The 15,878-nt window shown below is 40.9% G+C and overlaps 1 protein-coding gene across 1 annotated transcript in view; it reads left to right on the top strand.

Moving 5' to 3' along the window:
- The window catches only part of CAMK4 (calcium/calmodulin dependent protein kinase IV), a 173,653-nt gene extending 159,150 nt beyond the window's left edge, over positions 1-14,503 (top strand). Inside the window, exons 8-11 of the mRNA XM_050913388.1 lie at positions 4,156-4,231; positions 8,732-8,858; positions 11,012-11,164; positions 14,057-14,503. Of these exons, the coding sequence (XP_050769345.1) occupies positions 4,156-4,231; positions 8,732-8,858; positions 11,012-11,164; positions 14,057-14,221 (521 nt within the window). The 3' untranslated portion in view covers positions 14,222-14,503. The remainder of the gene's footprint in view (positions 1-4,155; positions 4,232-8,731; positions 8,859-11,011; positions 11,165-14,056) is intronic.
- Positions 14,504-15,878: the final 1,375 nt, after the last annotated feature.

Genomic DNA, 15,878 nt, shown 5'->3' with positions numbered 1-15,878 from the left:
TGGGAGAGTGAGGTTTTGATAAGCAAGTGAAAAAATATTGTACTGGTAACAGTCTGTGAATAATTCGGAACGTGTTTTTTTTCTCCATTGCTTTGGGGGGAAAATAAGTGGGGCAGAGAGTGAACGCTACAATTGCCATACACATAACATCTGGCAAACAGTGCTATAGCTGTGCTATATGTCAGATATCAGTAATTCAAAGAGGATGTAACTAAAACCAACCCCTCAAAAATCCAAGATCTAAAAACAGAGTTCAAGCACATAACCTGCCACAGTAGGGAGAAAGCAAGCATGCAACTGATCTTGAAAAAAAAAATTAAAACAGTGCTGCTGAGCCCCAGCGGCCATTCCCTCCTGGGGCGGGAGCATTTCGCTCTGCCTACAGGGCTGCAGTGGGAGCTCGTCCTGCTGCAGGTGGTGACATGCCCGGCCTGGCCGTTCCCTGCACACAGCAGACTTTTCTTCAGCAGTAGTGTCCCCAGGTTGGAGAGGACAGCACAGGCCTGTAGGATGCTCCGTGCCTGTGGAGAGCCTCTGACCTGCCTGCAGGCGGGTGGTCTGCAGAGCAGGGCAGACCCCTGGTGGGTTCTGGCTTAGTTTCCTGTGGCAGCTCTGAGCCATGCAAGGCTGAGCAGCCAGCAGCTGGATGGAGCCTCACAGACTGCCTGGAAGCTTTCAGCAGGGCATCCATCCCATGCATGCTGTTGGGCTCCCGCTACAGTACCCTTGTGCACAGCTTTGCTGTCAGAGCAGGGCCAGCTAGCTCCTGGACACATGCAGAAGCTCGCCTGAACTCTCAGAACCAGAAAATGAGCCAGAAATAGATCCTCCAGTGCCAGAACATGCAAAAGAAGGAGCACCTCCAGCAAAAGAAGACTGCAGCTGCCTCTGCAGTCTGCTCGCCCTTCATTGCAAGGCACTTCCATGTGAGCAAATCAGCTAATGGCCAGGGAGGCTGGCGATCTCGGTTACACCAGGGCGAGCCTGCTGGGCTTCCCATGGTGGATGCTCACTTCCAGCAATCAATGTGATCTTGTGGAGGAACCTATTTCTGCCATTCTTGCTGAACTCTAGATCCTGAATGGGCTCCTACGAGAGGCCGCAAGTTGCTAGCAGTGTGCTGGGTGGTAAGCATCTCAAGTAGTTTTGGACAGAGCTGAGCCAAGCCATGTGGAAACTAAAAACTTGGCATTTGCTTTTATAACTGTAGAAGCAAAGGAAAGAGGACGTTGGAGAAGACCGTAAGATTACTCTGTCACCTTGTAGCACAGCTGATAATGCAATTCAGGTGACATGTCCATTACCTTGTACGACATTCTCTGCCAAGCACACACAGGTGTCAAGTATACTTTAGAGTAGCACTGAATTCCAGTCTGCTTGGTTTTCGTAAAACTGTACTTCATGTATTAGCTATTAATGTTCTGGTTGTCATCTCTCATGACAGCTATACTACAAATGCCATAAAACTGTAGTTAGTATTTAGCCTTTTTTATGCCTGTCTTTGTACACTATAAAAATAGGATAAGGCTTATTTCCATAGAAGAGCCCTCAGAGTAGGGACAACTTGGTGAGGAGGGTTGAGGCTGAATGTCTGTGCTGAGAAGGGAAGAAAGGAGCTTTGTGCCTACAGACATGGACTGCAACCCTTGCTCTACGACATGAGTTAACTGACCATGCAGAATTCCTGGTGTCTGGAAAATATTCAAGCATTACTTTCCAGAAGTGGAGGAAACCCAGGAGGAATACTGTTGAAATGCCGAATTAAACTATGAATAATTGATAGTCACAGGCTGCCAACTCCCACATCCTGCCCACCCAGCTATCAGCAGCTTCTCCAGAAAAGACACAGCAACAAAAACACATATTGGAGTCTGGATGCTTTGGCATCAAGACTTACCAATCTACAGTCCCCGGGACGTGCAAACTGATGCAGAGGACTGAAAGCAAGAAGATGGTCACAAAGAACTTAACTTGCTGAGACATTGTGCTTTCAGTGAACTTAACAAGAAGGGCATAAGTGATTTCTGACAGTAGCACATAAAAATAAGCCAGTGCAGACCAGTGACTCATGATCATTCTGTCACAGCCAACATCTAAACTAACAGCAATGTATCAGTCAAATCCATTCAGCAAAAGTAAACCTCTGGAAATATTAAAAAATCGTATTTACAAGTTGTATAACTGTGTAATCACAGTCCAGATAGCAAGGGAGACCTATATATACAAATCTTCGGTCTCCTTTGTGGCCATTTTACAATACTGAGGTGGAAGGAGGAGAAAAGCGAAAGAAGGGCAAAAAGTGTATTCTGCCCTTATCCTGAGCAAGAAGACGTCCCAAGAAATATGGCGTTCTCTAGAAGAGGAAGCATATTGGCCATTAAACAGAAAAACTGTCCTATTTACTTCAGAACCCCCCACATGGCATTAACAAAATGGCAGGGAGAACGGTGGTTAACATCTCTTTTCTTGATCTGTCTCCATCTCTTTCTCTGAGGCCATTGGCTGCTTTGCTTGTAGGCTGTCCTGTTAGCTATGGGTAGACCTGAGTTAAAATCAGTTGGGATCTAGTGTTCCTTCTCAAAAACAGCCCCTCTCTGTTCATCAGTTTGCCTAGCAGAAGAATAAGGAAACAGGGAACATTGCTTAGACTGGCAAGCGTTTGCCGAGCTGCCAGCTGTACAAGTGGTATGTAGCAAACTTAATGATTAATGTCCTTTGCCTTCTATATCAATGCTTTGTAAAAATGCTTGATGTGTTCCCTGCATGGTAAATCCTTCAGGTAAGTTGAAGAAGGAGCTGCCTCCAGCTGCCTGGAGGCCATTAGGGAGTTGTGTATACTCTGATTAAAATCATGCCTGAGGGAGCCTTGCTCTCCCAGGATATTGCAGCACATTTCTTGGGAGAGCTAGGTACCCCAACGGAGACCTCCCACAGGCTGGGAGCAAAGCAGGAGCATGCCGGCAGCCTGGGTCAGTCCGGACAGGCAACCAAAGTTTCAGGCTGAGCAGGGAGCTGTCATACATTTTGGGAAGCCCCAGCCCTTCTTGGCCTTGCTGCTCATGGCTGTGAAAGTGTAATGTGGGAAGGTGAAGAGACGCATATGTGCTGCAGCATTGGTGTGTGCAGGTGCAGCAACTCCACTGTGCCCCAGAAACGTGGCAGCCATCCCATGTGCATCGTAGAGCCGGTGGGCTCAGGGGCTGTGCTGCCATCCTGTACATCTGATGGATATTAATACAGATACAATGATTGCTGAGAAGAAGGGCTACTGATATGTGGAGGTGTGGCTCAGCAGTGTCTTTTTAATTATTTTTTCCAAATTAGTTGGGTATTTTTGTCTGTGGCCAAAAGGTGAAGGAGGGAAGGGCTTTGCCTCCCCCAGAATCAAGCACTTCCAGTTCCTTCTCTGGAGATGTGGCATTTTCATCCTGCCACCTCAGGAGCTTTGCCCAGGGAGGTTTGCCCAGTCGGAGGAAAACCTCGAGGGTGCGCGGAGCTACGAGCCTTGGGGCGCAGGGGCCGCGTCACTTGAGGTAGGCATGTCACAGTTTGAGTGTGCAACTGTGCATGTTTTTAGTCACACACAGCAGCAACAGATAATGTCTGAGGGATACAGCGGTCTGCTCAGCTTTCCTTGATGTGTGTCTGTCAAGCTGCTTGGGCAGAGATTAACTCCTCTTTACCGTTGCAGAGCCGGAGTCCCCCAAGACTCCCTGGCCTTCCCACCTGCTCTGCACTGCAGTAAAAGCAATCGCATGAAATGATCTTGTCTTTCCTTACAATTAAAACAGAATACCAAAAATAAAGCCCAAGTAAAGCACCAAGTAAATAAGTAAAATATTGAAGTAAAAGTACCACCTCCTTTGTCACATTACAGCTCCAGCGCTGCTGTAGCTTTGTGTGGATCCTTTCACAAACCTAAAAAGCAATTTGAAACCAAAGTCCGCTTTTCATTGTATTCTGGCTGTGCTTGGACATGACTTCTGTTGCTTTATACTCAGTGAAGGGAATCATTTGCCTAATTAAGGGCTTAAAGGAGCAGGCCTTAACTTTTTAAAAGACACTTACGAGTGTGCATGGAGTTTAAATTGACTTTGTGACTGTTATTTCTGCATTCAACTTTCATCTTATTGACAAGTGTTTTATCATCTGCAGCACCAGAGATACTACGGGGATGTGCCTACGGCCCTGAGGTGGACATGTGGTCTCTGGGGATTATCACCTACATCCTGTAAGTGCAGACAGTGCCACGGAGTGGTTCATTTGTGAGCACCTGCAGGTTTTTATGACATTATGAGCTGTGCCATTGGAAAACACGAGATCCTGAACTTTAATTATGATATTCCTAATGTTATTTAAGTAAGTCAAATCCTAGAGGAGCATGGCAAAACACTCAGGTTACATATTTGATAAATATAACACTTCTTCCTGAACAGCAGCAAGGTCTGCGCAGATACGTGCTATTAATGTGAATGAATAGCAGCGAAGCTGCTGAAAGCAAAAATACAAGCATACGAGTGTCAGAAAACATATGTTTTTTTCACACAAACTGTGAGATATACTATGATCCTAAGTACCTTCTCAACTACAGATGGGGCAAGGAGAAGTTAAGGTGCTGCAGTAGTTTCACAGTGCCTGTGAATATTCCCAAATACAGCTGCCCCATTTGTGTCAGCCACAGACACGGCTTTGGCTGCAGCATCAGTGTTGCTGTCTCACAGCATCTCAGCCAGGAGGCAGGGAACAGCCCTGGACTCTCTGTCTGCAAAATAGTCCGATGGGTTAAATGATTCATGTTGAAGTGTTCCACTTCTTACAAGATAACCAGAGACACTGTTGACAGAGGGCTGTGAGCAATGCTGGCCATACATATTTTAAACAGTTGAAGTTGCAACTATAGACCAAAATTTCCAAACAGTTGTGTCTAAAGGTAGGCACTTGTGTCTGCATCTTAATATGGCTAGTCCTAATTCAATTGGTAAGCATTGTAACTATTTTATTGTATTGATGGAATCTTTCGAAGGAAGATTATTGAGAAGGGAAAATTGTATCTGTCATCTGATGTATTGACACTTCTCTTTATGGGAGAATAAATAATTTCATTTATTCCCTTGGCAACACCAATGCTAAGCTGGCTTGTGTAGTTGTATACGATACTTGCAGGATGCCTTTTATGGGAAGAAAATGGGATTTTGCACATATACATTAAAGATATGGAGGATTTTATACATCCGGGTCATTTTCTTTCCCCTTCTAGGACTCATTAACAGTGTCCAGCAAGTACAGTGTGTAATAATACAATTATTTTCTTTATGTCTTTTGCAAAGAAAGAATTATGTTTTCTAGGGTTTATACTAAAAGTACTTGTAAGGATATATAAACACTCTGATGGAAATATCAGAAAACATTTTTTGTTCTATACATAAGCTTCAAATGAGTCACAGCTCTCCTTTTGGGTGCCTGTAAATAATAGCCTACAATATTCCTATTTGCCATTTTGTTATCATCTGCTCCTTTTAAAATGTGAATCTTTGTCTCAAGGCCTGGTTCAAGTTTGTAGAAGATCACATCTCAGATATTGCCTGCCAGGTGATTTCTCGTCAGTTCTAGTGGTCCACACGTGGCAGAGAGATGTGAAATTTGCCAGCAGCGCTGTCCCTGAGATTGGAGAGGTGCCTTTTGTTGTCCCGTTACAAAGATATCTAGATTAAACCATGGGCTTGCCTAGTTATTCAACGATTGAAGGATAGCTGTTGTACTTGAAACTGAGAGCCTTCCTTAAGCAGAACTTGCTTTCAAGTGTACGCAAGCTCCAAGGGAGAATGTACAGCAAATTCCTGTTTGAATATATGGAGTGGCATTTGCTATATGCAGCCTTTCACACCTTCCAGCTGTTCAGGATATGCTCCCAAGCCACATTAAACCTCTGCACTGGTGTAAACACAAGCGTGTGAGCTCCTGCTCTGGGTGGGACACCACCAGTACAGATACTCCTCTACTTCTTCCTCCTTCTGTTCCTCTCCTCCTCCCCTCTCAAAATCCAATTATTTGACCTACAGGAACAAGCCAGGCAAAAAGGGTGCTAGTCGAATCCACTTGGCCATCTCTTCCATTTAGCTTTAACCGTATTCCACATTTAAAACTCTTCTATTGAGTGTAAAGCTTTGTAGATCAACATTTCTGATGGATTAGAAGCTGAGACCAGAAAGGTACAGGTACAGTAACTAATTCATTAATTCTGCAACCTAAAGGACAGTGTTGCATGTCTCAGTCTTATAGTTTAGTAGAGGGACTGCACATATGTACAGTCAAAAAAATACATTGCTCTGTGTGCCTCCAAAATACAGTTAACTACCATGCTGCAGAAGACGTGCATAAAACTGTATCTTCTCACCAATACAAAGTGGACTTACCATGTGGTTAAGAAAAACTTTGGCACATACTTTGACAGAACAATTATTCCTGAGGCAAATTATATTAAGACCTGTTGATGATAACTGTCATAATTCCAGGGAAGCCACATTTATAGTTTTAACAGCAAAGAGGATCAGTCCTTTTGTATTCCTGCAGCAGGTTAGAAATGCTACTGCACATTTGAGATGCAGATAGTTGTCAACAAATACAGAGGCTTTGCCTGTAGTCAAAATTGCATGGATTTAATTAAAGGTGGGTTTTTACTAACTTACTTAAAAGGGCACAAACACTACCTGGTCATTTGTAATTGATTTTGAAGCTGTTTGTATTGATACTTCTTTATTTGGTAGGTAATTGGTTTAAAATGAATCAGCATAATAAAATGAAATTTCATAATAAAATGAAATTTCATAATAAAATGAAATCAAGAGCAGCCACATTGGGTCTTACCCTGGTTTAATTTATCTAATTTGAAATCACACCTCTAGTTTTATCCATCTAATTTGGCATGTAGCAAAAAATCTGTCTGCTGAAATGGAAATTTTTTTTAGGTAGAAGCGTATCCATAGAAATTGTTCATAAGACAACAATAGGTGATAGTAGTGAGTTATGATGAAAATATTTTCGGGAGTAAATAGAGAATCACTTAGAAGGCTTCCAACACAGTCACAGCAAGCCTTAAGCATGGTCTCACTGTATGTCATCAGTTACCTGGTATCCAGAAGCCAGTTTTGGCTGAACCAGTTAGTGGCCCAACAACCCTGCTCAGCAAAGGTGCTCCATGGGGATAGGAACCAACCTGAAGCAAGCTCAGAAACGGTGATGGGAGAGGCAGACAAACAGGAGGGGAGCAGCAGAGGGACTGTGACTGGCTCCCACCCACTGAAGCACACAGCATTTGAAGGTTGGATCCTTGTGTTTTAATCCATCTCTGCCAGACTTGGAAATTAATAACAAGCCCAGAATGTGCTTACAGTGGAGGTTTTCTCCTTTTCAGCAGTGCAAAGTGATGCAGCTGTTCCACCCATGGCTACACACCACTCCCAAAACCACATTTCTTCCTTGAACATCTGTCTCCTTTTTCAGGACAGTAAGCACACTGATTGGGTTTAAAAATATAAAAACAAGTTAAAAAGTAAGGTTAAATTTTCTAGATTTGTTGCTGTCTTGTTCTTTATGGTCTGCTGTTGTTTTCCTGTCATCATCTCGTTGCTTGTTTTATTTTCTGGAGGCAGAGTAGCAGATAGACTTTCTGTTTAGCTCAGAACACTTACTGGCTGAATAGGAAATTCACTTTAAAACATCTGATTATGTGTGCAAGCATGATTAAAGTGCAATGAAGCGACAAAAAAGGACATTATATATATGGAAACCACTTCTATGAGTTTGCTTTCACCAGGGTCAGCAGTGTGGATCTGTGTCAGGATCTGTATTATTCAATATATTCATAAATGCAGTCATTAGTGAGATTACAAAATTTCTTGATAATGTGTAGGTTACCTAAGTAAAGATGAGGGCTGATTATTAAAACCTGCCAAATGAAGGTTTTTGCATTTTGTGGATGATAGGATGAAAGAATGTACAGTGATGAACATAATAAAAAACCAGTTGTAACTGGACACATAAAAAACTTCTCACTTCACAGGTAAAATATGGTTCCTCAGCTAATTCCTGTCCCTCAGGAAAGAGTTACAGGGATTCTGATAATTACTCTATGAACATGTTAACTCTGTGCTTCTAAACAATCCAAAAAAGCAGATCCAAGGTCACGAATTCTTAGCAAAGAAATGAAGGTTAAGTAGAAAACATCATTATGCTAATTTGCAACTCCGTGGTGTGCCCATACTGAATGGTGTTTGCACCCACTTCAAAAAGACACGCAACTGGAGAAGACTCACAGAAGAGAGCAGGGATGAGCAAAGGTTTCAGACTGAGGAAAGACTAAATAGTTCAAGTGACTTCAGCCTGACACCAGCAGAGCAAAAAGCTGCTAGAAAATATTTCTTGGCAGGTAGAAGGTAAACAGATATCAAATGTTGCATGGCTACTCTTATGGTAAGTCCCTATATTAATAGTTCCAATTACAGATGTGAAAATGGAAAATTTACAATTTGATCAGCCTTTCCCAGTGCTTATGAATGCTTATGACCACATTTTGCTCTGCTCTGTAGAATTAGGAATTCATAAGTACATGCGGATCTGGTTTCCCAAAGTGGTCTACAGCATGTGAAGCAGGGAAAGATAATACCGGTAACTGTTTCTAACAACCTAAGACTAATTAATCTTTGATAAATTTCTTTCTTTTTTATCCTTGCAGTCTTTGTGGCTTTGAACCATTTTATGATGAAAGGGGAGATCAGTACATGTTTAAGAGAATCCTGAACTGTGAATATGACTTTGTGTCCCCCTGGTGGGATGATGTATCTCTGAATGCCAAGGATTTAGTAAGTAAAGCAAAAATGAGACTGGACTATCTTTGCTGATACGTATTTGGCTAGTATCACTTCCACTGAGAAACAGAGTCCATTTTGGGGTGGGGGCAGAATAATTGGTTAATTAATTGTTCATATGGCCCCTTGCTTTTCTTCTTCTTATCTCTGGTATATTACGGTGCTGTTAAATATCCCCTGTTAGTCCAGAGCTGTAATTTTGCACTCAAAACCATGGGTGTTCAGGTCCTCCTGTGAACTAAGCCACAGATTATTGACAGCTGTCACAATGTTCATGTATGCCTGCCTTTCATGCTAGCTCTGAGGTGTTTCATCGTTCCTCTTTGCAGGGCAGCCACCTTCAGGGGAACGTAGAAACAAGCCCTATATTTGTGGAGTTTTCAAGGCTGAACTTTGGAGGAAGAATATAAAAAGGAGTGGAGCCCCTCCGCCCCGCTTTTGCTGACAGCCTTTTTCTGTCCATTTAAGCTTTTTCTCATTAGATGAGGAAAGACTCATTACTTTTAAATATGGTCCATGAGCAAAATGCAAGGGCTGGTGTGTTATCTGCACTGTATTCTTTTATTACTGGATAAAATAAATTGGATCCAGGAGATACTGATCTGCAAAAGTAGGTATGCTTGAGTTTGATTTTTAGTCAACAATAACTTGCACAATTCAGTTATTTCATTAGCACTGAAGACACAAATGCTCAGTTCCATGTTACTTATACAAACTATGCCATAAAATACTACATAATTAGTGTTTGTAAAGTACTTCAGGATGCCTAAATGGAAGGACTGTAGCAGTTCAAAGTACTTTTTTGTTGTTGTATTAGATATGAAGTTTTTCTAAGGTCAAAAAAATATCATTTACTGCCTTGTGTCGTCAAAACGCAGATAAACAGCAGCCTGCAGCAAAGCTGCTCATGTACTGTACACAGAGAACTTCGGTCCAAACTGGTCCCTACCGTTTTGCTACAGTAAAGCTCAGAGTTTCAGGTTTGAACACTGTATAGCAAGTTGTAGATAAGGATGAAGCTTGTGGCTCTCAAAAACCATGCTGTGGGCAGTTCTGAGGTGTTCAGTTGAAGTGATTTGCTTAACTTGACCTCTTCTGTGGACGCACAGCAGGTATTCATCACAATGCCTGTTCTCCTGCACCCACTTCAGGGCACCATCTTTCTTTAATAGCTCTTTGTAGGGAAATTTCGGAGAGCCCTAAAGCGAGTCCTCCCCTCACACTTGGGCACATAGCTCTGGTGGAGCCTCGTGCTGTCACTTGCACTCTGCTCCAAGAGGGTGTGCAGTCAGGAAAGTTGCCTAAGTGGCTCTGCTGAGTACCATCCATGTACTTCTTTACTCCATCCTCACCCTTCTTTTTTAAAACAGCACTTGTCCAGACATACAGCAAAACCCATGAAATGCAGCTTGACTGGACATACTTTGTATGAGGCAGTTTGTAGGACCTCCACTCCCAGGAGTATGTCTGCAGTGCCTTGTTCCCAAAAATGTCCTACTCTTCTGTTTGGAGAGGTGCAGCTTCCCTGGTCTCAATAACAGAAAGAATGGCATAAACAGCATTAGTTTCAGAGCGGGCTGAGAGAGAAATACTTGTACAGTACTTTTTAGTTCATGTGTACATGGGGTTTTACACAGACTGAAAGAAACATTTCATTTGTGATGTACCTGGCAGTGACTGCATGGTACAAGTCTGCATGAGTTGCATACACTAGAATTTAAACTTTCTAATCCAGTTTAAACCTTGTCCAAATCCAAAAGTGCAGATACTGCTAAGAGAACTGCCTGGCTGGGGGTATTTTGAGAATCTGTTAGGGTTTATGTGACAGTTCAGACATACAACAGCCTATGGCGGATACAGGCCAGCTGCACTGGTACACACTCTTACAAATGTTGGTAACCGGTTGATTCTTTTTCTCCTCTCTTCCCCCTTAGTGGCTGTCTTATTCAGATGTTATTTATGGAGAACAAAGAAATGCCAGAAACAAAATACGTGCAAAGACCTGAATGCAAATTCTTTTGGTTTCTTAGAATGTGTTTCACTAAGATGCTTCCCAAACCAAGACCAAAGCCCCAAAATGCAAAGCTCGGTAAATGTAAATGAAGAATAAGGTTAACAGTCTTCTGTATTTCTTCCTCGTGTTGCAGGTTAAAAAGTTGATTGTTTTAGACCCCAAGAAACGCCTCACCACTCTACAGGCTTTGCAGCACCCATGGGTCACAGGGAAAGCAGCAAACTTTGCACATATGGACAACGCACAAAAGAAACTTCAAGAATTCAATGCCCGGCGTAAACTTAAGGCAAGTCTCTGGACGTAGTCTCTGTTTTGGCTATGAAAGCATGCAATTAAATTAGTAGCCTTACAGAAACCTTTTCTTTGCACACTTTTCAGGACAACATTCCATAATAGTATGGAAGCTTTTTATTTAAGATGACTGATGAAGATGAAAAAGTTGAAGCAGATTTAGTCGATGTCTGCAGCCAAACAAATAAATATGTGTGAGGTTGATTAAAAACTCCATCTACACAGACAGAACTGCGGAGAATGTACACAGTTTTCACAAATTCCTTACCTTCCTTCCTTACTTTCTTCCCTTCTTCCTTTCTTGCTTCTGTCCATCTGTCTGTCCTGTACTGCTTGTGCATCCTTAGAGTACTGACCAGAAGGAACAAAATTCTGAGTAGTTTCTTCATGAGCATCCATAAATCTGGAAGATATTTAATCTACTATAGCATATTTTGATCTGTAAGCCACCCTCAGTTTCTATACCTATCAATACAAAGCAGGAGCTTAAGCCATCCCTCTGTATGATCTAGAGTCAGCATTTCAGACGTGTAGGTCCATAAAATGTGTGGGCTGAGATTAACAGGCCCAAACCATGCATTTCCAAGTACCTCTGAGAGCAAATGTGCAATGGCATTCTTTATCTGGAAATTAAGCGCTGCAAGGCAGGAGTGCAGGTGGGATCTGTACTGAAAATAACATTAGGTTTTGAGTCACCAGTATGTTCCTTTACCATCTAGTCTACATGTCTACCGTGGGAAGAGGCAGGGAAACATTTTTAGGTGCAAACAGCAGGCAGCTGGGCATCTAACTGACATAACATCGGGAAACTTTCTTCTCCCCTAATCACTTCTTCAGTTGTTAAAGATTTGTCTCTGCTTAGGAGAGACTTCCAGGGATACTTCAGCACAGAAGTTATTACCAACAGCTACAGTGAAGCTGCCCTTGTAGCCCTGGGGAATAAGAGTAAAAAGCATTTTGTCTGAGAGCTTTACAACCCCCATGCAAAACCAAATTCACAAATAATGACCCTTAACTTTGGTTTTGCTCATTTTTTTCAGTATTAGTAGGGAACTGTGACAGAGAATCTCTACAGGGCAAAGAAAAAAGTTTTGTGATTTACGAAGGTCTTGGATACTGTAGATATAATTCACAGTGATGCTTTGCCCATGAAGAACTGACTAAACATGTCTATTAACATTGTTCTCTTCTGAAAGATTTCTGTAGCCTTACAGCAGGATTGCTGTGTATTCACTGAAGATGCCATGCAACGTTGTTGTATCAAAATGATTTCAGAGCATGAGCAGAGTCATAAATTTCATTATTTCTGAGTGAGCTGTTACATTCCCTGCCCAGGAGGTCACAAAGAAATGCATGCCCTTTTCGCATGTTTTGATTTTGATTCTCTTTATATTTTTACACCTTTGATCACCAACGAGATTTTTTTGAAGCCCAGTTTATTTAGATCCCTATAGTCAACCAATTTATACTTCTGTGTTTAAAAGCTGTTGCTTTTTATAAGTTTATTTCTTCATTGCTTTTCTATTAAAAATTAAATGACCAAATCTCCAATTATTAAGAGTATTAACTGCAGTTATTGTAGAGTTAATAGTTTTACACATGCATAAAATGAACCATAAATTTTTAGACAGTTAATTCCTTTCCAAAAAATAAGAACAAAGCAGAAAACCAGGTAGCGAATACATGCTTTAGTTGTTGTTTTGTTAGTAAGAATAATATAAAATTATCCTCTCTTTCCAAACATACAAGTCCAGCAGCAGGCTTTCTTTACATAAAGACATATTTTTATAGAATAACTCTAAAGCTCTCAGTCTTGATTTGTTTTTTTGTAGATTGTGTTGAATTTGTTTTATAAACATCCACATGGCTAGTGAGAGTAAATTACATTAAAAGTATCTTTATACATTATAATATCATTAAGTGGCCTGTCCTGTTTGTAATCTGTTGTCCGAAGTCCTCTCAACACTAGTGTGGATGTCTGTGATTTTTCCTTTAAGAGGTGTAGACTCTCACTTTCAAAATTATTGCCACATTTATTGGCTCATGCCTTGTACTTTGCCTTCATATTCTATATTAGCTGATTCTTCTTTCTTGCCAATGTTTATATAGTTTGTTTTTTCATTAGCATCTTCTTTTTCTTTTATTTTCTTTTTTTTTTTTTTTTGCATGGTTACCTCTCCGAACCATCCACAAAACTTGCTATACTCCTCATCCCTTCCTGCAGACCCGCTTCTTCTGTGATGCCTAAGCAAAAAGCTAGCCAAGTCAAAAATAGCTAGAGTTGTCATACACAGAGATTAATATTTCTTTTCCTCACCTCTGTATGTTTGTTTTTTCAGGCAATAAAACTCTTCAAAGCAAGGACTAATATAACTGTCTTAATGCATGTCTTCATTTTGTGACACTTTATGTGATATGAGACCCTATCCCCAGTGTGTATATATGTACATAGGAAGTTTCCCATATGTTCTGCACCATTGTGCTTGGCGTATGCAATAGTGATAAATATTGTTTCCCTTTGTGAACTTTTCATGGAATAATCAGTGATAATACTGTTATTATTATGACAGAAGATAACTTTCTTTTTGCCATCTAACTTCAACACGGGAGACATGAAATACTTTCTAAAAAAAATGCAGCATGTGCAACTGAAAAAAAAATTCTCTTCGTGTTGGCCAACTCGTAACCTTGTGAAGGCAGCAATTTTAAACCTCAATCCGGTATTTCAGGTGGCCTTCTAAACCTGTCCAGGCCCAGGCAGGTATCCGCATGTGACATTACCATGAAGACTAAACACGATTACATTCCCTAACAGGACGATTCTAAGGCTGCAGTGCTGACAGACTGTGTCCTTTAAGGAATGTTTGCTTGATCCTCTCTTTCTCAGGCTGCAGTAAAAGCTGTGGTGGCATCAACTCGCCTCGGCAGCGCCAGCGGTCACAGCACGCACGACAGCAACAAGCCCAGCCGTAACCCATCTCCTGTCCATGACGGCAAACCAGAAGAGAAACCCACTCAGGAAGCAGAAGCAGCTCCAGAAGAAATGTCTTAGGTCAATGTGCTTCCTTGTTTCAGCTGAGATCTGTCATTTCATACACCAGCTAACTTGTCATTCAGCAAGAGAGATTCGTAAGCTTGGCCTCTCTGGTTCTGCTTTGGGGTGCCAAATGCACTGGCTGGTGATCCTACCTTCAATGCATGTGACTGCTTTTGAAAATAGTAAACTGTTCCATAAGGCATGTCATGGAACCAGTGTTATTTACAGTAATACCGGCAGGTGAAAACATGGGGATGAATAACTACCTACCGTAATGCATATACTTCATATACATCTATCCAGTGTTTCTAGATGGCGTTTGAAACAAAATACTATTTAATTTGGTTTTATGGAAGTAGGTGTCTTCTATATGTCATGAGTTTCTTTGAACTGCTTCCTTCCAGATTCATAGTCCTGCAGCAGACAAAACGGAAGGAAATACCAAGCCAATGCTTTTAAAACTGATGTACGAAATAATGCTTTTTATCTGTAAAATTCAAAAAGTATTTGGGGATTTATATGCAAAAAACATTCCACTACTTCTGGGAAGAAACTGAAATGTTAGTTCCACGGGGCATGAAAATGTACGTTCCTCAAGCTTGTGTTGAGAATGCCTTATTCTGACTTTTCCTGTTTATATACAGTATTTTAATGACAACCAAAATTACTCAGATTTATGCCATTTCATTGTCTAGTAAAGTGTTAGCAAAACAAAACGATCGACTAAAAGAGGATTAGAGTTGATGCAAATTTTTGAAATGCCATTATATTTATTCATTAGTTTCTAAACTGTGCAGCTAGAAGACGTTTTTGTAGGGCCTAAGGGAATAATCTGCAATTATACAAGTTGTAAATGCTTGAAGGAAGCTATTCTGCAGCTTAATGATTTTGCTCTGGGGAAACACTCTTATACAAGGTCTGGGAGCAACTAGTGTAATCTAGTTGCTTCCCAGATAGTTTAGCCTCATGCGTAACCAGTTTCCACTTGTCAGCATAATTAGTCCAGATTTTCCTAACAAAGGACCCCTCCTGTAAAGTGATCCACCAGCACAGATCTTGCATCCACCCAGAGCTCCTGTGTCTTAAGTTAAAAGCTGTGTGCATGGATCAGCTTGCAAAATTAGGGTCAGGCTCTTCAGCTATCTTGACTTTTTTGTTGAATGTAATTGATAGGAATTGAAAAATTTAACAAGCATCAGTATGTATGACCATTTACATTTGTTCGTTATCACTTTGATAGCATGTGAATTTCGTAATGTTATTGATATATTACAGAAATGGCAAAAAGAACCTGATGTACAACAATGTCATTTGTGTTTGTTAAACTTTTTAATACTGATAGTTACCTAACACCCTAATACACTCAACATTCCTCTTTTGCTTTAATTGTTTTTATGCTAAGTTAGGCCTTGCACAACTTGCCTTGAAAAAATATATCAGCTACTGAAAAACCAAGTCATTAATAAAACATTCAGTAGCTACATTTCCTGATGAAATTAAAGGGTAATACAATGTTATTCATATGGTAGGTTTGATAAATAAAATGTGAACTAGATTAATATAAAAAGGAAGATTAAAGATACTGCCTTTACTAGGTGAGAATGCATGCTAATGAATGTATTGTACTTGAGATTTTTTACCCATTTCTTATAACTCTTTAAACTTGAACAAA

Source organism: Gymnogyps californianus, chromosome Z (assembly GCF_018139145.2).
Source record: "Gymnogyps californianus isolate 813 chromosome Z, ASM1813914v2, whole genome shotgun sequence".
NCBI lineage: Eukaryota > Metazoa > Chordata > Aves > Accipitriformes > Cathartidae > Gymnogyps > Gymnogyps californianus.
Note: the sequence above shows the minus strand (reverse complement) of the source record. Positions and strands in the feature narration are given on the sequence as shown.